Source organism: Odocoileus virginianus, unplaced genomic scaffold (genome assembly GCF_023699985.2).
Source record: "Odocoileus virginianus isolate 20LAN1187 ecotype Illinois unplaced genomic scaffold, Ovbor_1.2 Unplaced_Scaffold_26, whole genome shotgun sequence".
In the NCBI taxonomy this organism is placed as follows: domain Eukaryota; kingdom Metazoa; phylum Chordata; class Mammalia; order Artiodactyla; family Cervidae; genus Odocoileus; species Odocoileus virginianus.
In genome coordinates, this window is record NW_027224288.1 from 44,756 (window position 1) to 68,772 (window position 24,017).

The following is a 24,017-nucleotide window of genomic DNA, read 5'->3' on the forward strand; positions in this document are numbered from 1 at the left end:
CTAAGTTAACACTACTTTGTCTTGCTTGACTGTTTTCCTAGAACATGGGGGATGGTGTGTCTGTCCCTGGGAAGGCCCAGAGGGTCCTGCTCAGTTTCATGTCTAGGGTTTTCAGCTGTACTTAGGAGTAATGGGGAGAAAAGTTCCTACTCCATTTCCCTGACCAAAAGTCTAGCTTTGCATTTAAAGCTGGTTTTCTGTAAGCACTGTTTTTCTGGCCTTTAAATTACTCTTTTGAGACATTATTCTCTAGTTATTAAAAGAAAACTCTTTTTTTCTCTTCTGACACCTACATTGGTGTTTCTTTTTGATTTTTTTCCTTTCCTCTTTTTTTTGCCTTCTTTTTCTCTCTCTTCGTCTTTCCCCTTCTACTTTTCCCTCCCTTCCCTTTGCTCACTTCTTCTTCTGTCTCTCTGGCTTCCCTGTTCTTCTTTCCTTAAGTAATTGAACAACTGTTTATTTATCACTAACTTTTTCAGTGATATCACCTTCATGTTTATATTGGTTTTGAAATATTAAAGTGACAGGTAAAAATACAATTGTGGCCAAAGAAAATATAATTTGTCTACACAACCCAAGTTTTGCCAAAATAAATGTTTTCATTGTCAGAAATAAGTTTATTATTTATTTTAAAGCAATGTAACTGGTAGCAAAATGGTACATAGACAATAAACAGAACCAAATCCCATAGGGTTACAAGAACTAATATTGACTTAATATTTATTTTCATGTGCAAATGTAAGTAATTTAAAAAGGCAACCATTTGTTAAAAGGCTTTTATAAGTGTGTTTTTATTTTTTAAATAACAGAAAGACTAATAAACTATCATCATTATAGCAAGCTGATCTGAATTGTGCTAAATATTAAATTTGGACTAATGTTCATAGTCAAAAATAATTATTTTAAAATTTATGAAACATTTTTTTTTTTATTTTCATAGGAAATATAGTCAGGTCCTACATAGCGTAAAATCCTAGTCTTGGCAACTGTCATAATGCAAAAATACTCAATTTGAGATATTGGAGGAAATAGAAGATTTCATAAGACCTTACATTTATTCCTAAACACAACTGTAATAGGTAAAGACATGGCAACTCAAAGAAACATCATACTTAAATTTCAATGTGGAAATATGAAACAAGTTCATTAAATTTATTGTTGTTCTCCATTACATATATTAATTCAATTCTGCCTTCAGTTTGAAAAATTTCTATGTGAATATGCTTGTTAAATATATTTCACCTGTGTTTATAGCATATACACATGTACAAGCATACCATCTTTGTTTTAAGCTGTGTTTCTATTTCCTTGTTTGGTTAAAGAGAATTAAATATAGGGTCTCCCTATTTTAGGGGAAATTCTTGGTGTTCATGTTGTTCTAAAATGAGAGTAATGTAAAACACTAAACAAAAACAACAATAGGCATTTCATATACTCAAAGCCAAATTATACAACAGCTGTAATCTATAGTTTCACATTTTATACTTTATATTTTATATTCACAGAATTATGAAGGAATATTAGATTTTATTTATTTGTTACCTTTAATCCTGTTTTCTTTTTAATTTACCTGCTTCTTTGTGTAAAGAAATGATGCCACATCTCTTTCTAGTTTTAAATGTTCTACTTTCTGTTGAATTAAAATTCAAAGCAAAATTCAGAAAAAAAATTGAAACAAAAATATCTTTTAAAATTTGTCAGTATCTCTTTCATGGGAATGACAGCACATTTCAATTACCTTTTGAACTAAGCTCTGTGTTTTTCAACCTGTTTCTGAAGGGGATTAATGCAATACAGGTAAGAGCACTGGAGTGACCAAGGGTCAACTTTTCTTTTATGACAGTCAAATTCTGTATGGTCTGCATTAAATTTAAATGGCAAAAACTACCTTTGCTTTTTGGCCACACCACACAGCTTGCAGGATCTTAGTTCTCTGACCAGAAATAGAACCCAGGCCCTTGGCAGTGAAAGCACAGAGTCCTAACCACTAGACCACCAGGGAATTCCCCCAAGCTACCTATTTTTATTTGTATGTTTTCTGTACAATGTCAAAGTACAGTTAAATTAGATAAAAATTTTGATATGGCATTTTTTGGAATATGATTACTTCAATGCTAAAGGCATAAAGGAGGACTTCTAATGTCTTGAAATTCTTTGTATTCTACAAAAAGCATAATTATGCTTCTTTTAAAGTATCCTTCTAATGAAATATACTATATAGATATATAAAAATTGTTAGAGTTCAAGATTTTAATGAAAATCATTACTTAATATTTGTTTCAATTCTTGGAGTGAATTTAAGTCGACAAATGTGTTTCAAGTATTTTCCCTATGTTAGGTATTCTCTTAGGAGAACAATATGTTAGAAGAACAATAAATATTTGCTTTTATACTTTTCTTGGCATACAATGTGTGCCAAACATAAAGTTAGGGAAAATTTCATGTAGTCAATATTTATTATTGTTTGTTTTGATTTCTTCAGAGTAATAAAACATGCTATCAACATGGCAAATTCTAAAATGGATATCATATCATATGAAAAGGCAACAAAAAGGTTAAAATGACTGAGGGATTCATATTCTAAAGCAAACTATGATTCTTACACAGAAGTCAGCCACATAGATGTGTTTATCTGTGTAGAGAAGACTAGACACAGTATGATAAGCTGTTTTTATGGAACAGCAATGTAATAGGACACATTTAATTTTAGGAGGAGCAACCATCTTCTATGTCCATTGGGATGCACCAAATATAGTTAGATTTCTAGTTTACTTTCATAAAGCCTCAATACTTTAAAAAAAAAATTGGCTTCTACAGTTTGCATCATTGTCAAACAAGGAAACATCAGGTTTAAATTTTTGTGTTCTGACTTAGGTTTTCAAGACCATTCCATTGATATCTTTCAAATATTAATAGGAGGAGTACCAACAAGCAGTACTTCAAGTTTCAAAACACGCTATACTTCCAGGAGAATAGATTTTTTTTTTTAATATGGGAGAAGTGGATATATTCCAATCTAGTTTATTTCATGCCAGCAATGCTTTTTCTTTTCTAAGATCTAAAGTTGTTTCAAGCAACATCCTTGGAGGGGAAAAAAAAAAAACCAGTTTATTATTTTCTTTTTATCAAAGCTGAGTTTCCTCTCGAGAGTCCTGAACCATGGTGTTGCAGATGCTGTTTTTTCGACTGGGTTCACTGTTGGGCAGGTAAGCCAGTGGATCCGGTCGGATTAAGTATCTAATAAAAGAAAACAAAGTAAATGACTGCAGTAACAACTAAAGGCAAAGCTCATCCATCCTGACACTTTAGATTGTTACTTCAAGTTTATTTGTTTAGTGTTAATGGTTATCAGAACTTGTCTCCATATATGTCTCTCTAATGTTGGTGAAAGGACTTGCTGTTTATTTGGTCTGTAACATTTTGCAGGGCTGGTATTAATTCTATACCTAAAAACGTTGTGAAGATGAATATGGATGAATGATGAATCATTATCGTTCAGTTGCAATCCATCACCACGTTCACCTTATCAAACACTTATGTTTTATTCTAGTATTTTGTTGATCTATTATTCTTGTTTTTTCTTTTGAACTTTTTATTTTGTATTGGAGTATAGTCGATTAACAATGTTGTGATAGTTTCAAGTGAACAGCAAAGGGACTCAGTCATACATGTACATATATCTATTCTCCCCAAACCCAGCTGCCACTGAGGCTGTCATATAACATTGAGCAGAGTTCCATTTGCTATACAATAGGTCCTTGTCGGTCATCCATTTTAAATACATCAATTTATTATTCTTTACTTTGGCTATTTTTCTATCAAGGAGACCTAAATACTAGCCATGATTATATCACTTGATTGTTCTTAGTTTTATCATTCATAACTATTAATAATTTGATCAAATTATTTCTATAGTCTTTTAATTTAAATATTCTGTGACTCTAAAAAAATTAATGATTTCCAAAATGCCATGAAGAACATTATGCATAAATAACATTTTAAATGAATTGACCTAAAATTCAGGCTATGCTATATTAAGCAACTGGACAAAAAAATTATCCTTAATTCACTCTATTAATAAATAGGTAAGTGTTCATCTGCCAAACTCACACATTTCCATGTTAGAACTTGTTTCAAGAAGCATGGTTTACTTCAGACTGCCTAATGATATGAGTGTCTTGAGCTTCTCTAGACTACAAGCTAGGATCTGGGGATATGAAAAGCCACACTCTCTGACCCCTGCAGAGGATTTAATTTATGAAGCAGATAAAAGGATGAAAGAGAAATTCCAAACACCACAGAAAGATGAAAAGAACAACAGACAATGAGGGAATGTTTTATTGAGGGGTTTAGGTTGATGTCTCTCCAGGTAGAAGTGGAGTGGAAATGGGACTGAGAAAAAAGTTCTATCTCAAGGATGACCTTGGCATGTTCAGAAAATGAGTTTGACTTCAGAGGAATGGTTAGATCAGGAAAGGACAGGAGATGAATTCATGAAAGAACCTAGAAAGATGCTAACGAAGGACTTTCAGCTTCAGGATAAGTTTCCATTCCTGTTCTAGAGGCAGTGGGAAGCCATGAGCACTTGGAAGTGAGAGGTGGAAAGTGAATACATGTAACAGAGCTCCTAAAATGTCTTGTTCAGATGCAAATGCAATGGGTATTTCATCACTTTGTAATAATGTTAGGAGTTACACAAATAAATGCAGGAACTAACTCAAAAGTGGAAACGATAATGAAGATTCGTACTTAAAGACCAAAAGGAAGATATTCATAAATATGTCTGAATTAAAGGACATATTTATGAATACTGGGTCATAGATGTTCTGTTTTATTAACAAAGGCCAAAACCTTTGACTGTGTGGATCACAACAAACAGAAAATTCTTAAAGAGATGGGAATACCAGACCACCTGACCTGTCTTCTGAGAAATCTGTATGCAGGTCAAGAAGCAACAGTTAGAAACAAGACATGGAACAATGGACTGGTTCCAAATTGGGAAAGGAGTACATCAAGGCTGCATATTGTCACCCTGCTTATTTAACTTCTATGCAGAGTACATCATGTGAAATGCCAGACTGGATGAAGCACAAGCTGGAATCAAGATTGCCAAGAGAAATGTCAACAACCTCAGATATGCAGATGACACCACCCTTATGGCAGAAAGCAAAGAGGAATTTAAAAACCTCTTGATGAAGGTGAAAGAGGAGAGTGAAAAAGCTGGCTTAAAATTCAACATTTAAAAAACTAAGATCATGGCATCCAGTCCCATCACTTCATGGCAAATAGATGGGGAAAAAATGGAAACAGTGACAGGCTTTATTTTCTTGGGCTCCAAAATCACTGCAGATGGTGACTGCAGCCATGAAATTAAAAGACACTTGCTCCTTGGAAGAAAAGCTATGACCAACTTAGACAGCATATTAAAAAGCAGAGACATTACTTTGCCAACAAAGGTCTGTATAGTCAAAGCTATGGTTTTTCCAGTAGTCATGTATGGATGTGAGATTTGGACCAAGTCGCTATGGAGAACAGTGTGGAGATTTCTTAAAAAACTGGAAATAGAACTGCCATATGACCCAGCAATCCCACTTCTGGGCATACACACTGAGGAAACCAGATCTGAAAGAGACGCGTGCACCCCAATGTTCATCGCAGCACTGTTTATAATAGCCAGGACATGGAGGCCACCTAGATGCCCATCAGCAGACGAATGGATAAGGAAGCTGTGGTACATATACACCATGGAATATTACTCAGCCATTAAAAAGAATTCATTTGAATCAGTTCTAATGAGATGGATGAAACTGGAGCCCATCATACAGAGTGAAGTAAGCTAGAAAGATAAAGACTAATACAGTATACTAACGCATATATATGGAATTTAGAAAGATGGTAATGATAACCCTATATGCAAAACAGAAAAAAAGACACAGATGTACAGAACAGACTTTTGGACTCTGTGGGAGAAGGCGAGGGTGGGATGTTTCAAGAGAACAGCATCGAAACATGTATATTATCTAGGGTGAAACAGATCACCAGCCCAGGTGGGATGCATGAGACAAGTGCTCGGGGCTGGTGCACTGGGAAGACCCAGAGGGATCGGGTAGAGAGGGAGGTGGGAGGGGGGATTGGGATGGGGAATACATGTAAATCCATGGCTGATTCATGTCAATGTATGACAAACCCACTACAATATTGTAAAGTAATTAGCCTCCAACTAATAAAAATAAATGGGTAAAAAAAAAAAAAAAGAAGGTTGAGCATTGAAGAATTGATGCTTTTGAACTGTGGTGTTGGAGAAGACTCTCAAAAGTCCCTTGGGCTGGAAGGGGATCAAACCAGTCAATCCTAGAGGAAATCAGTCCTGAGTATTCATTGAAAGGACTGATGCTGAAGCTGAAGCTCCAATACTTTGGCCACCTGTTGCGAAGAACTGACTCATTGGAAAAGACCCTGATACCAGGAAAGATTGAAGGCAGGAGGAGAAGGGGATGACAGAAGATGAGATGGTTGGATGGCATCACCAACTCAATGGACATGAGCTTGAGCAAGTTCTAGGAGTTGGCGATGGACAGGAAAGCCTGGCATGTTGCAGTCCACAGGGTTGCAAAGAGTTGGGCAGGACTGAGCAACTGAACTGAACTGATGTGCTTTAATAAAAATGAGAAGAGCAATTTAAAGCACTGTAGTCTATTTTGTTCCATCAAATGAAAGTTGAAATTGGCGTCCTTGGATCTAATGACTGATTTTTGTTATCCATGTGCCTGCTTTATAATTACTATGAATATCGATAGCATGGTAGATCAATGAAGAAAACTAATAGTGCCCATTAAACTTTTTATCGCCATATCATCTAGTGATTTATGGTTCTTTGAATCAACTTAATGTTGTGCCTTCAATTAAAATGAACTTTTGAATGCGGTTCTTTAGAAAACCATACAAAGCTTGGGTATAATCCATTATCCCCTAAATTCATTGATTCAGCTGCAAAAATCCCCTTCCATATTATAATGACTACTAAACTTATGAGTCTAATAAAAAATAAATTTCTCGAATGTGCTTTTTGTACATCTTGTCATGGTAGCTTTTTTTTTGCTCCAGTTATACTAAAATTTAATTATCTCAATGCCCAAAATACAGGACATGGCAAAAGAGTCTTTTTTGTTTTTTTTAAATAGTAGTCAACTTGATGGTTTAGCTTAAAACTAATACAAATAACAGTATCTAAAAGGCAGAAAATTCCATGCCTAGTTTTCCTGTATATACTGTAACATCCATATTTTATTTTTATGTTTGCATTTTTAAAAGTTTCAGGAATTATTTTGAGTCACAAAATCTATTTGATGGAAGGCTAGGTACATATATTCAAAAGGTTAACATGATCTTACCATTTCATGAAAAATAATCATGAAAAATAATCATATTATTCTCAAAAAACTTATGATTTGTTATGAAATAAAAATAAGATATGATTAATTTAAAGATATATATGTATAATTGAAACTTTGAAGGAGAGGCATACAAAAGTTGGGACTACAAGGGCAGACTGTATAAATAATAAAAATTGCCTGATTTTATGGGTCAAAGGAGGAAAGATATGTGTAAATACGGACACAGGTAAAACAGAGCAGATTTATCATATTTTAATTATATACAAAGTACAGCCTCCAGAATGGGCAGTTGAAAGCCAAGTACATCACAAATAAGATATTTTCATCTAACTTAAAGTGCTCTATGAATTCATCATCACCACTGGCTTACTCCTAGCCTTACATCAACAGCTGTCAAAACGATTTTTCTAAATTTTTGTTACTTTCTTGCTCATATATCCAAGTGCTCTTATTACTAGAAGATTGAGCATAAATTCTTTGTTTTCTAATCTAAGGTCCTTCCAAAGTCAGGTTTAGTATGTTTCCAATACTGCAAACAACTGACTCATTTGAAAAGACCCTGATGTTGGAAAAGACTGAAGGCAGAAGGAGAAGTGGATGACAGAGGTTGAGATGGTTGGATGGCATCACGGACTCAATGGACATGAGTTTGAGTAGGTTCCAGGAGTTAGTGATGGACAGGGAAGCCTGGCGTGCTGCAGTCCATGGGATTGCAAAGAGTTGGACACAACTGAGTGACTGGACTGAACTGAATATCATGTTTAACTAGTTATTAGCAATGCACATGCTAACAATACAAAGCTTTTACTCTGGTCACACTAGGCTCTGTAGTATTGCCAGCTGGCACACATTTATGCGATGTCCAGGTAGTGCATTTTCTCAAGCCATCTCCCTGTTCTGGAATGTTCTCTCCTCACCACCTACACAAATCCTATCTACCCTAAGAGTTAGTTCAAGTCCCCCATCTTTATAATTAGAGTAATGCACAATAATGCCTTCTTTCCTGAGTGTAGAAAAACACTATCTCATTTAATCCATGCTTAAGTCATGTGACAAAGTCATGATATATAGACCACACTTTTAAAGCAGCACTTTAACACTTTTATGAACATGCATAATATGAATTACTACCATAGACCCTTTCCTAATAAAGATTTTGACCAATTTTACCTTGGTTTTGAGAAAGTCTAAGGGATTTAGAATTAGCTAGTGTGGGATATTTTAGGTTTTCCTTTGAACTTCTTTCTTCTTTTTATTCCACAGATTTTCTATCATTTGTCTAAATGTATATATTGAAAACAAAATTCAAGCTGTCTTCTATACCTCTACCATCCTATGATGCTTTTGTATAGTATGACACAGCAATACACAATGCAGTGCACAAAATGCATTTGTTTATTGAACACCAAAATTAGACTTTGATTTTCTAAGTATTTATATCACAAGAACAATATGGTGCTATTATGGGGAAATAAAAATATAAAAATAAATAAATTTGTGGTTTTCTGAAAATACAGGCTCTATGTGAAATACATCAACTTACACAACATCATTCAGCTCCAGTCTGGTGTCTGGAGATGGGTTTATCAGGATGTAGGAGAGGGTATTTTGATGATCATTCATTTCATCTAGAAGATAAATAAATGCCAAATTAGTTATACCAGTTACAGAAAATTATGGGAATTACTGCAGAGCATCTTACCTTCAAACCACATAGCTGTCAATAATAACTTGCTATAGTTTTGCCCACGGCATGACTGTTTACATAACTTTGACTATTTTCAAATTACTGCCACTGGAAATATCTGACAGGTACTCATTTTTTGTTCCAATAGATGTTAAAAAATAAAGTATCTAATTCTGTTCACAGCAACCACAATTATAAGCTACCTTGTAAGCTATTACGCTAATACTTTTTATAAGTCTAAAAAAGTACTTTTATTACAGAACTGGCTAGACAGGATGTTTACTTGATTTTTCTATGCTTTAATAATTATAAAAAATTGTGCTTATAGATGGCCATCCCAGTCAGGAACATTCATATGGAAAATACTGCGAAAAAAATCATCTAATGACATTGTGTTTTAAAAAACACAACAGATATGTATCTAAATAGCATGAAAACCCTAAGTACATTTGACTTCCTTACATAATATGTCTGATATAAAACATGGTAGTATTCTGGAAGAATGCAGAGTCCTGTGGATCAGATTTAACTGTAAGTTTCAAGGGAAGTGTACCACTGGATCATTTGCTTTTTCTCTAAAACAATTCATATTCTAAAAATAAACACCTGTGCCCTTTAAGTTTTGTCAATTCATTCTGGAGACATCATCAGACTTCAAGTTTGGAGAGTTGACTTGGCATTGGAAAGGAAAAGAAAACAGCTTTGGGATTGAGGTTTTTTAGTTTCCAAGGCTACGAGAAGGTGTAAATACAGAGGCTCACGGACACATACTCGGTAAATATTAATCCTCCAAAGAGTAAAGTTTTTAAGCTGGAAGGGCACTGTTTAAAAGCCTGCTTGAGAGCCATAGTCCTCTCTAGCTACTTCAGTTAAGATAAGCTTCGCTCCTAAAAGTGTTATTAAATTTTCCAGTTTGATCCAAAAATCTAAAACTATATTTCATACGAATAGAGATACATCAACATGAAGATAACTGCATAAAATTAAAGATAATTTTAGGCCAATATAGATGATTCTAATAACTTTCGACACTGGAAAATATATATTATTTTCACAAAATAGTATCTACCACAATGTGCTTCTAACCAGAAACCTGTCACTGGACTGTGAAAGATAGTATTTTCAGTTATGATCTTTCAAGTTGATATGCAGATGTGACATTTTTAAGTCTATAAATAAAAATCCCCATCTTACAAGGAAGTTAAACTGCAGTATAACTGAAGCCTCCAGTAAGTTTGCCAGTAAAATTATTATAATCATAAGATTATCAAATTAATATTCAAATAAAGGAATATATTCAGTTGTATAGCCCTGGGGCAGACACAAGGAATTGTATCCTGCCATGGGGATAAGATTGCCAGGCAAAAAGAGAATGCCCTGTGAAATCTGAAATTCAGACTAAAAATTAACAAGTTTAAGCATATTTATATACCAAATATTGAATGTTACATGCTTATACTAAAAATCATTTGTTGTTTATCTGAAATTCAAATTTAACTAGGCATCCTACAATTCTTTTTGCTAAATCTTCCAGTCATACCTGGGGGTGTGTGGTTACCCCTAATTCAAAAAGCTGGGGCTTGGAATTCCATTGAGTATATGACAAGCTTACTTCAAATAAGGTTTGGTTTCACCTCAAAACATATTGTACTGGCAGGAGATTACCAGGATCCTTTTTTTATACAGAAAGCAATTTTGACATATGTATTCTTTTTGAAAAATTTCTCCTTTTGTATGAATTTCCACATAGGCTAAACAAAATACCTGCAGTTAATAGTGCATCCTGGAGACTGAAGCATGATACCCTGAAACGTAAGAGGTCATTAGAAAATCTCCACCTCTTTTTCTGTTTTGCATATAGGGTTATCGTTACCATCTTTCTAAATTCCATATATATGCATTAGTATACTGTATTGCTGTTTTTCTTTCTGGCTTACTTCACTCCGTATGATGGGCTCCAGTTTCATCCATCTCATTAGAACTGTATGACAAAAACCACTACAATATTGCAAAGTAATTAGCCTCTAACTAATAAAAATAAATGGAAAAAAAAATAAAATAAAATGGGACTAAAACAGAAAAAAAAAAAAAAGAAAGAAAATCTCCACTTCATTTGGCTCTCAACTACCATCTAGTCGATAACGTGGAAAAGTAAAATAAATACATTTCTGTACAAATTCCAAAAGATTTTGGAAAAACGTTATGTATTTATTTTCATTTTAATAGTTTGAATATACTACTTTAAGAGCTTCCCAGGTGGTTCAGCGGTAAGGAACCCGTCTGCCCACGCAGGAGACAGTCGGGAAGATCCCCTAGGGGAGGGAATGGCAACCCACCCCAGTATTCTTGCCTTGGACAGAAGAGCCTGGCGGACTACAGTCCAGTCCATGGGGTCACAAAGAGTCAGACATAACTTAGCAACTGAGCAGCATACTACTTTAAGCTTAAAGGGACTTCACCTGAAGTAATATCTGAGATTGAAGAAAAATGTATTGAACATATTATCTGATTTAAAAATAAGTATTGTTTTCAATTTTGCTGCTATCCTCTAGCACCCCTAAATGACTGACAGGAGGCATTTTTATCATTAGTTGATGATCATAATTTGTCACATGATTTTTGTTATTTTGTTCTCCAGTTTGGTCATTTAATAACGTTAATTAGGCATGATCTTCCCTGGTGGCTCAAATGGCAAAGAATCTGCCTGCAATGTGGGAAACTTGGGTTCAGTTCCTGGGTTGGGAAGATCCCCCAGAGAAGGAAATGGCTACCCACGCCAGTATTCTTGTCTGGAGAATTCCACGGACAAAGGAGCCTGGCGGGCAACAGTCCATGGGGTCGCAGAGAGACACGACTGAGCGACTTTCACTTTCACTTTCAGGGATGACTAGTCATAAATAATCCTAAATCTGGAGACAATGATGAACAACACAGGCCAAGTCTACAGATTCACCTACAACAAGTTAGCTCTAAACTTTCTATGTGATTTTAAGCGTATCATTTATCTTAGGATAGTCATGAATATTCTGTGGAAATTCACTAATTCCAAATGCACATGCAGTGAATTTTGACACTGCATAGCATAGTGCAACCTCTATCATAATTATGACATAGAATATTTCTATAATGACAAAAAGTTCCCTTCTGACCTTTTGCAGTTAATTCCTTCCTCTCATGCCCCATCCTTAGAATCACTGATTTCTAGAAACATTCACTCAGCTAGGATCTTACAGTGTGTTTCTGTAAGGTTTTTTTCCCCTTTGTGAAATCTTTTTGTTGAGTATCCAAGCTGTTGCCTGGATCTACTTTAATAATAATGCAGTCATTCAAGTTCTCTTTAAACCACAATGAGGTACCATTATACGCCAGTCAGGATGGCTGCTATCCAAAAGTCTACAAGCAATAAATGCTGGAGAGGCTGTGGAGAAAAGGGAACCCTCTTACACTGTTGGTGGGAATGCAAACTAGTACAGCCGCTATGGAGAACAGTGTGGAGATTTCTTAAAAAGCTGGAAATAGAACTGCCATATGGCCCAGCAATCCCACTTCTGGGCATACACACCGAGGAAACCAGATCTGAAAGAGACACGTGCACCCCAATGTTCATCGCAGCACTGTTTATAATAGCCAGGTCATGGAAGCAACCTAGATGCCCATCAGCAGACGAATGGATGAGGAAGCTGTGGTACATATACACCATGGAATATTACTCAGCCATTAAAAAGAATTCATTTGAGTCAGTTCTAATGAGATGGATGAAACTGGAGCCCATTATACAGAGCGAAGTAAGCCAGAAAGATAAAGACCATTACAGTATACTAACACATATATATGGAATTAGAATTATGATTACATAAAATATAATTATATGCTTTTAATCTCTTTCTTTCTTTACATTTTGTTTCTTTTAGACAACATAAAGCTGGGTATTGCTTCTTTTAATCCAATCTGATGACTTCTACCTCTTAATTGAAATGTTTAAGCCGTTTATATGTAATATAAATATTAATATTAATATTGTTGCTGTCCTGTCCAATTCTTTAATACCCTGTGGACTGCAGCACAACAGGCTTCCCTGGTATCAAGTATCAATATAGTAGGATTTAAATCTACCACCTTGCAGTTGCATTTCACTTGTTCTGGATGTTCTTTTGCCTCTTTCTTTTTTCTCTGCCTTCAGATTAATAGAGGTTTTACACAGTTCTTCTTATAATCATTCTATTTTATTTGCAATATTGGTTATTAGTTATATCTCTTTGATTTTCTTTTCTTTTTTTTTTTTGTAGCTTCTCTACGTCATTGGTTGGCAATTGTTTTTTAAAGAACCAAATAGTTAATATTTCAGAATTTTCAGGCCATATGAGCGCTGCTGCACTTAAACTTTTTCAACTGGAAAGTGGAAGCAGCCATAGAAAATGCAAAAATCAGTAAGAATGACTGCTTTTATTTTTTCCAAAAACTGGCATGCTACCATTTGCTGTCCCTTGCTCTAGGGCTTAAAATACACAGCTTTAATTTTTCAGTGTCTACTCTTAAAGAGCACATCATTTTATATGTATTTTAACAAACTTGCGTGTGTGCTAAGTCACTTCAGTCATGTCTGACTCTTTGCAGCCCTATGAACTGTAGCCTTCAGGCTCCTCTGTCCATGGGATGCTCCAGGCAAGTGTACTGGAGTGAGGTGCGTGTGCTTCTCCAGGGGATCTTCCCCAACCGGGGACTGAACCCATATCTCTTATGTCTCCTGCATTGACACGTGGGTTCTTTACCAACACCACCAACTGGGAAGCCCTTAACAAACCTACTATATTCTATTTCTTCCTTATTACTTATTATTGCCATACTTTTTTCTTCTGTATATGTATTATAAACCTTACAATGTTTGTCATAAATGGTAAATTATTTTTTAACAAAATTTTAAAAATAGAAATATACCTTTTACATTTGCCCATATGCTTACTTATTTTGTTTAGATCTAAAGTTCAACCTGGCATTTTTTTCTTCTATCTTAAGAATTTCTTTTAACAATTTCTTTCATACTGCAGAGCTGTTGTTGACAAATTTTCTCAGCTTTTGTTTTTCAAACCCGTAGTTATGCTTTTAGTTCAGAAATAAATTTTTTTATGTATAGTATATTAGGTAGACTATATTTTTCAGTACTTGAACCAAGTTTCTCAGCTGTGATTTGGTTTGAGAAGTTTCTGACATGAAGGTCTCTATTGTCCTTATATTTGTCTCTTCCACATGAAATGTCTTTTTCCTTCTGCTCTTTTTGAGGTATTTTATCAATGACTTCCAGAAATTTTTTTATATTGTGTCTTGGCATTATTTTATTATATTTATATTGCTTTGGCTTCACTGAGCTTCTGAGATCTTGAATAGAGTTCCCAGCAAATTTGGACACAAAATGTTGATCATTATTTCTCCAAATATTCATTCTCTTCCTCCAGTTACTCCAATTATGAAATTACTCAATATTATACCACAAGTAGCTAGCACCACTTTGTCAAGGCTTTTACTTTTTCTTTTCTTCTCTATTCTGCATTTTAGATAGTCTATTGCTATGGCTTCATGTTCATTGATGTTTTTATTCTGCAGTACCTATTTTTATGTAAATCCCATGCAATATACATTTTACTTGGAAAGTATATATTTTTCCAAGTAAAATATGGGAAAGTAAAGTATTACAAATTCTAACCTATACAAGCTTCATGTCTTCAAGTTTTCTCCGTACTATTCTGTTTTCCTCTACCATCTTGAACATATAGATCATATTGTATTATAATAACTACCTCAATATTTATATTTTCTGAATCTGTTTCTGTTGACTGATTTTTTTTCTACTGGTACTGGTCATATTTTCTTGTTTGTGGTCCATTTACACGACTTCTAGCCTGTAAAAGGCCTAAATCATTTGCTAACCTTTTCTCAGGTAACAAAGTTATATGCTGATTTTTTCCAACACCTGTACACTATTGGTTTATGTTTTTTCTAGTTATTTAAATCGAGGCTATAAACAGTCATCATAATTGGAAACTTCTTGTTTCAATGCATTTAGAAAGCTCATTTTTGCTCTCATTGACTATTTATACAAACTCATAATAAAATGCTGAACTCATAAAATGTTGAAAATAAAATGTTCATTCAGCTAATTAAATTTTTTCTCAATGACAAAAATATTTTATTTTATTCAAATGTCCACATTTTTCTTAGACATATGCCAAAGCACAATATTTGATTTCCAGGTGTAAGGATAAAATACATGTATTATTAAGTGCAATTAAGTTAACTGTGGAGTTAAATTATGTAAAAATATTGACATCATTGAGAAATTAATGTTCTGGGAAGGTTATGATACAACTTCATTAAACAAAACTTTACAGTTTTACTTTAGGGAGATATGGAAAATTCATTGCAGAAATAATTGCGTTTACCATCAATCATTATCAGCTCAGCAGTTACCTCTTTTGAAAACTTCATTACTTTATCTATTAAGGAAACTGCTGAGTTTGTTTCTATTAACATTCCACATACAGAATGAGATGAACATAAAACCCATGGTTTTATCCTCTTGTGTCTGCCTCCTTGTGAGAATGGGTCAGTTCTGGAAATACAGAATAACATAAAATCATCTATTTTCTGGAAATCTATACTGGCAGTATACTGACTGTACATATCAATACTATTTTACTCATACTGGGAAATGGTAAATGATATATTTCAAAAAACAGTAAAAATTCAGTATCAGTCAAGTTTCTTTTGAAATAATAAATTATTATTGAAGTCATTATAGTGATCTCAGATACTTACATTATTCCTCCTATGTGCTAAATGTTGTACAATATTTTAGAAAATTACCTAACTTTGGTGCCTTTCCCTCATATGTTTCAGGACAAATTTATAACCTTTTACTAGGAAATGTACTTGACCTATTGATTAGAATTTGGGGGAATTTTTAATTAAAACACATGAAAATGAGCAATGATTTATGAGTCTGAAAATAGAAATTGATGATATTATTATTACTATTACTGCTACCACCACCACAATATATACCTTAGGTGTGGGTGGGAGTAACAATCCTTTCTTATTAATTTTGCTTGTTTCTATCCCATAAAAAAGAGAATGACTAAGAATTAAAGGCACCATGTTAACTATAAAACCAGCTCCTGGTTAATCTGTCAATTATTTCAGGCAAATTATAAACTTACTTAACAAAGAAACTAAGGCTTCCTGATGGGTGTAATGAAAGCCACATCACACTAGTAGTTACCTCTGTCACTTAAAAGGATTTTTTTTTCCCCCATTGATGTTCCCTTGTTTACTAGCACTATGAAACAAAGGGATCCATGTCAAAATCAGAACCTGCAGCACTAGTCATACCAGGAACACTTACTTGCCAATTTATAATGGCAAATACATTTACATAATATATAAAAATATATAATATATGCAATATATAACTATATATAACATATAATATAAATATCAAATATTTAAAATCTGTGTCATACTAACAGTTAAGAATATGTCAATAGTTATTAAGAATAATTATAGTGATTATGAGAGCCAAATAAATCACTCAAGAATGATGCCAGTTATTAACACAAAATAATGATTGTATATGTATATCTACAGTGCAGCTTATAGATTGAAGAATCTTTTGTCCCTTGCATTCTATTATTTTATATCACAACTTCTCTTTGGGAAAACCTGATTACCTTATTTGTTGGTTAAAAACATGATGTTCAGGGAGACAGTGATTTGTCCAAGGACACATGGCCAGTTAGTATATAATGCCATGAACTTTGAGGTAAGTTTTTAAAATTATATTGAAGATAGTTTCCCAAAAAGTTCAATAAAAGACAAGCAGAATTTGTAGGTCATCACATTAGTTAATTTCTCAAGACATGCAGGTTCTCATTCTGTCTCCCAAACCCTTGAGGCCAGATGTGCTCCACTAGTAAATTTTTTAGATTTAGAAAGTAATATAGGGGACATAATATATTTCATGTAATAGTCTCAGTTGGGTCTGAAGCAGCAAGGTTCATATTTCTGCAGCAAACATATGAACATTCACAATAAATCTGAAAATATCCAAATAGTTTCAAGCAGTTTGGAGCAACTTCTGTGTTTAAACAAGTTTTGGTGTTGAACCTACTTAAAAATTTGGTCTCCAGAAATCTTGGATTTTAAAAGTACAAGTGAGAGATTATATACCTGTGATCTAACTAATGTCCTTTGAAGGACAGGGATATGTTTATCTTAGACAACAACATGCACAAGCATTTACATTATTTCAACCTAACCTGTAGAGACAGGCTATATCAGGAAATACTGAAATGTATCCTCTGGCTTTAAAGAATTACCTTTCTTTTGGAATTGAATATGATAAAAAAAAATAATAAGTGAGAGGTAATCTGTGCCTTCAGAAAGCAAGGTTACTTGTCAAAAATTAGCAATTTAGTGCATTTTAGCTTTTAAGCATTTTTCAGTGTTTCTTTATGGTTTCCTATTATTTGAGATATAATTAAGTTTTTCTTTAAACAATATAAAAATAACTTTTCTAATGTATCATTTATAAAGCAGCTTTGATCTGCAAGTGTGATAATTTTTCAGAAAGAGAAAGATCTGGGAAAGGATACTGCTGAAGACAGATGAAGGAAAGTAAGAATCCTTCCTGTCCGATAGTGTCTCAGCAAAGGGGCAGAGAAGAAGTGAACTGAGAGTAAACGTGAGGTGATGATGCAAAGACATGAAATGTAATTAGTAGATAAAAGAAAACACAAAAGATAAATTGAGGAGTAAGGAGTGTGTGCGCACCCGTATGTGGATGTGTGTTTGTTTTAGGATTAAGGAAAGGAGGCCAGATTTCCTTAGAAGAGGAACTAAGAGAAAAGAAAGGGATAGATGTGATAGATTAGGAGAGGGGGTTTAGATGGTAGAATTTGGATTTGAAAGAACTAGGAAGAAGGAGGACTAAAAGTAGAAGGAAATAATCCTTTCTTTTCATCTGAAACAAGCAAGTTATTTATAAAATTAATTCAGAAGAAGAAATATCTAAATATAGTTAGGCAAATAGTGACAAAGAAGAGTGAAATGTCCCTAGCCCTACTGGATATTAAAATACACTATAAAGACTGCAATTAAAACAGTGGGTGGTTTTGTCTGAACAGGCAGACACACCACTGTGTAACACAATAGAAAGTCTAGAAATAGACACAATAACATGTATGAATTTGAGATCTGCTCAAAGCAGGATCTAAAAATCGATGGAATGGGGTGTGCATTTTAGTAAATGGTATCACATAACTAAAGGCTTCCCTGGCGGCTCAGACTGTAAAGAATTCACCAGCAATGTGGGAGACCTGGGTTCTATCCCTGGGTCAGGAAGATCCCCTGGAGGAGGGCACGGCAACCCACTCCAGTATTCTTGCCTGGAGAATCCCCACGGACAGAGGAGCCTGGTGGGCTACAGCCCATGGGGTCACAAAGAGTCGGACACAACTGAGCGACTAAGCACAGCACAGCACATCATATAACTCAATGTAGAAAATTATCTTAGAAAATACAAAAATGCATTCCCTTGCCTACCAAATATACCAGGATAAGTTCCAAATAGATCATATATTTGAATGCAAAAGGTGAAGCCAAATAAGTAATGAAAAACATGGAAGTATTCCCCTTTAAACTGGAGGAGAGAAAGTGTCCCTATTACTCAGAATAGATCAATAATAATGGAAACAATATAAAACTTAGATTAAAATACTAAATAACAGAAATATAGGAAAAAACTCGGCTGAGGAAGAAACATCCACAATTAATAGCCACATTTCTAATCTGCCCAATGTGTGTGTGTGTGTGTGTGTGTGTGTGTGTGAGTGCTCATTTGCTCAGTTGTGTCCTACACTTCGCGACTCCATGGATGGTGGCCTACCAGGTTACTCTGTCCATGGGATTTCCCAGGAAGAAACTGGAGTGGGTTGCTAACTCTTATTGCAGGGGATCTCCCTGATCCAGCGATGGAATCTGCGTCTCTTGTGTCTCCTGCATTGGCAGGTCGATTCTTTAACCACTGCGCCACCTGGAAAGCCCCCTCTAAATCATTAAAAACAAAAACAAATCTATAAAATTGGCTAGAAATGAAAACAATTCATTGAAAATGACTCTTAATCACATGAAAAGATGCTATATCTCATTATAATAAGAAGGCACACTGAGATACCACTTAAATAATCTATTAGAATGGCATAATACATAAAAGTCTAATGACTTTCTGCTGGCAAGATTTTGGGAAAATAGTCTTTCATACTTTGCTGGTAGAAATGCAAAATCAAACACATTTAGGGATGAAAATTTTTCTAATAGCAAAATTATATATGTTTAATCTCTAATCCAATAATCTCACTTTTAGATATCCATCCCAAAAGTATACTGGGAAAAAATACAAAAAGACATATGCATATGCATATTTATTGCAAGAGTCTTCATAATTAGAAAAGGCATAAAGGACTAGTTTAATAGACTATTATGCCTCTATACAATGAAGCACTAGACAGTGGCAAAGACAAATAAAAACTATTTCTATATTCTACTAAATCAATGATCTCCAGGATATACCATTAAGCAGAAGAAGCAATGTGGGAAAAAGAGAAAGGAACATGCTGCCAGCTACATTTTAAAGTTTGTATTTAAAAATGGAAGAATAAACCATAAAGTTAAAAAAAGTTACTCATGAGGAAAGGAGATTGTGTAGAAGTGATGGGGAGTGATGTTAAATTTTTTTAATATAACTTGTATTAAATATTCGGCTTTGAATTGTGCACAAAGTTTACATCACTAAAAAAACAAAGTCAAATTTTAGGAAAAGAAATTCTTAAATCCTGAAAACAGAAAGGAGTCTAACTTGATATCCAACTGATGGTATAACTACAGCAAGGAGAACTTTTCCAAGACTTGGAATTATTTTACTAAACATTCCTGTTGGGCTAGTCTATAAGGAGTGCATTAAAAATTCATGCTTTGGCAATTATAGTATTAAGAGTAGCACTGCATTATTATTCTGAGACTGTTTTATGTAAATTGTGAAAAAATAATATGAATTTTATAATTCCATCATTTCTATTGTGGTTGATGAGCATTAATCTTGGCATAGCAGAAAGTACAGCTACAGGATAGAAAAACTTACATAAAAACCCAGGTGGCCTGCATTTTAATTGCAAATATCTTGATGAATGGGTGAAACTGTTTATCTGTCTTCCTATCTATCTTCTGCCTAATCTTTTAGCTCTCCCCAATAAACTTAGAAAAAGTGACAAATGCAGCAAAATGAATATCTCTAAAATTTGATTAACATTTTGAGTGATCCTGGGAGAAATGACTTAATTTTAGGTGGGGAGCATTTAGTCCTACAGAGAGCAAGGCAAGTCTATCACATATGGTTGACGTCATGACAAAGGACTCAGGAAGCTATCTGAAGAGGCTTCCACTGGTCAAATTTAAAACTGATGAATAATTAATAACATGCAGATAAAAACATAAAATACATTTATATCTAGGAATTCATAATAGTAACACAATAGTTTAAAAAAGAAAAAGCAGGGGATAGAATGGACCAATTTAGCCTGGAGATTCAGAGTCTAGGAAACCAACAGTGTGAGTTTCTTCAAGAAATAGACTGAGTAAGAAAAATACAAGATGGGGGAAACTTAAAAATGACTTAACAAACTTGTCACCCATCTCCATGAATGGACCTTAATTGATCCTGATTTAGATAAAAAGTGTAAAAAATCATGACATTTGTGAGATCACGGGAAATTTGAACACTAAGTGAATACTTGATGATATTAAAATTGCTTTTAAGTGTGAAAATTGTACATGGCTATATTTTTTAATTTAGCACTTAAGTAATAGACGTATATATTGAAATATATGGGTCTGAAATTTATCTGAAATTAATACGAGATGTGAAGGAAATTACTGGGCACATACATGGAACAATATCTGATAATTATTGATCTGATAATTACTGGAGTTGAGAAATGAGTACATCCAGGTTCCTTAGGGCTTACTTGGTGGCTCAGGGGTAAGTAATCCACCCGCAGTGCAGGAGACACGGGTCTGATCGCTAGGTTGGGAAGAACCCTGGAGAAGGAAAGGGCTACCCACTCCAGTGTTCTTACCTGGAAAATGCCATAGACAGAGGGGCCTGGTGGGCTACAGTCCACGGGGTCACAAAAGAGTAGGACATGACTTAGCAGCTAAACAACATCAAGGTTTACTATACTAATCTTTCTACATCTATTCATGTCTGAAATATTCTATATAAAATTTTTAGATGAAGAATAAGACAAGAAGCTCAGTCTCGCACAGAAAGGACACCCTTCCCTGAAACTTCAAACATTCTGGCTTATTTTTAACCACTCACCTTTACCCTTGCCATCACTCTTAGCAAAGGACCTTACCTCTTACTATCATGCAAAACATTACTCAGCTTCCTGACAAGCACCTACAAGTTTATGCATTTTAAAACACTCGTCTTTGGCCCATTTTTTGATTGGGTCATTTATTTTTCTGGAATTGAGCTGCAGGAGTTGCTTGCATATTTTTGAGATTAATCCTTTGTCTGTTGCTTCATTTGTTATTATTTTCTCCCAATCTGAGGGCTGTCTTTTCACCTTGCTTATAGTTTCCTTTGTCGTGCAAAAGCTTTTAAGTTTCATTAGGTCCCATTTGTTTATTTTTGCTTTTATTTCCAATATTCTGGGAGGTGGGACATAGAGGATCCTGCTGTGATTCATGTCGGAGAGTGTTTTGCCTATGTTCTCCTCTAGGAGTTTTATAGTTTCTGTTCTTACATTTAGATCTTTAATCCATTTTGAGTTTATTTTTGTGTATGGTGTTAGAAAGTGTTCTAGTTTCATTCTTTTACAAGTGGTTGACCAGTTTTCCCAGCACCACTTGTTAAAGAGGTTGTCTTTTTTCCATTGTATATCCTTGCCTCCTTTGTTGAAGATAAGGTGTCCATAGGTTTGTGGATTTATCTCTGGGCTTTCTATTCTGTTCCATTGATCTATATTTCTGTCTTTGTGCCAGTACCATACTGTCTTGATGACTGTGGCTTTGTAGTAGAGTCTGAAGTCAGGCAGGTTGATTCCTCCAGTTCCATTCTTCTTTCTCAAGATTACTTTGGCTATTTGAGGTTTTTTGTATTTCCATACAAATTGTGAAATTATTTGAGAACTAAACAGACATTTCTCCAAAGAAGACTTACAGATGGCTAACAAACACATGAAAAGATGCTCAACATCACTCATTATCAGAGAAATGCAAATCAAAACCACAGTGAGGTACCATTACACGCCAGTCAGGATGGCTGCTATCCAAAAGTCTATAAGCAATAAATGCTGGAGAGGGTGTGGAGAAAAGGGAATCCTCTTACACTGTTGGTGGGAATGCAAACTAGTACAGCCTCTATGGAGAACAGTGTGGAGATTTCTTTAAAAACTGGAAATAGAACTGCCATATGACCCAGCAATCCCACTTCTGGGCATACACACTGAGGAAACCAGATCTGAAAGAGACACATGCACCCCAATGTTCATCACAGCACTGTTTATAATAGCCAGGACATGGAAGCAACCTAGATGCCCATCAGCAGATGAATGGATAAGGAAGCTGTGGTACATATACACCACGGAATATTACTCAGCCATTAAAAAGAATTCATTTGAATCATTTCTAGTGAGATGGGTGAAACTGGAGCCCATTATACAGAGTGAAGTAAGCCAGAAAGATAAAGAACATTACAGCATACTAACACATATATATGGGATTTAGAAAGATGGCAATGATAACCCTATATGCAAAATAGAAAAAGAGACCCAGATGTACAGAACAGACTTTTGGACTCTGTGGGAGAAGGCAAGGGTGGGATGTTTCGAGAGAACAGCATGTATATTATCTAGGGTGAAACAGATCACCAGCCCAGGTGGGATGCATGAGACAAGTGCTCGGGCCTGGTGCACTGGGAAGACCCAGAGGAATCAGGTGGAGAGGGAGGTGGGATGGGGAATCAGGATGGGGAATACAGGTAACTTCATGGCTGATTCATGTCAATATGACAAAACCCACTACAATATTATAAAGTAATTAGCCTCCAACTGAATAAAAATAAATGGAAAAAAAATAAAAACAAAATACAAAAAAATAAAATAAAATAAAACACTCGTCTTTTCTTCACTTCCAAGTATCTAAGCAAAGGCTCCAGGGTGCATTCTTTTTCCTGTGTTTTCTTTCAACTTCTCCACTGGTAGCTTAATCTTATTATTTAAATGTGCTTATACCTCTCTGCTCATAAAAAATAAAACAATCCCTCTTCCCTGTCCACTTCCTCATTCAGCTACTTCCATATTTCCCACCTCTCCTTCAGAATAAAATTTCATAAATAACATAACCATTCTGGCAGAGACTGATAATTGTCTCTCAATAGCCATTTGTTTTGTTTTCTGTAATATTAGATTTAGGCCACTGAAAACAAAGCATACAGCTTGCCAGTGGGACATACTGGAAATGGTGTATGCAGCTACTTGGTACTGTTTTTTAACTGAGGAGATAATCCTTTCTTCTCTGGCCTTACCATCCTTCCTGCAGGATGGAATGTGAACAAAATGACTGACATTTCAACCTGCATCTTTTACCATGATACTTTGGCAATGCAAGCGATAGATTTTGAAGCAATAGACAGAAGATTAAAATCTATTACCTTGGGGGTCCCTAATACATGAAATCCACTATATCCAACTCTTAATTTATTACTCAGGCTACTCGGATCTGCCTTTCACACATGCTATCCGACTGACACTTAACCGAGGTCAGCAATGACATATCACTGTACTTTCTGCACTATTACTGATTCCTTCTCTACTCCAAAATTT

The 24,017-nt window shown here is 34.8% G+C and overlaps 1 protein-coding gene across 1 annotated transcript in view; it reads right to left on the bottom strand.

Annotated features, from left to right (window-relative positions):
* Positions 1 to 594: 594 nt before the first annotated feature.
* The window catches only part of LOC110124645 (potassium channel subfamily T member 2-like), a 129,309-nt gene continuing 105,886 nt past the window's right edge, over positions 595 to 24,017 (bottom strand). Inside the window, 2 exon segments of the mRNA XM_070463091.1 lie at positions 595 to 3,237; positions 8,938 to 9,022. Coding sequence (XP_070319192.1) covers positions 3,126 to 3,237; positions 8,938 to 9,022 — 197 coding nt within the window. The 3' untranslated portion in view covers positions 595 to 3,125.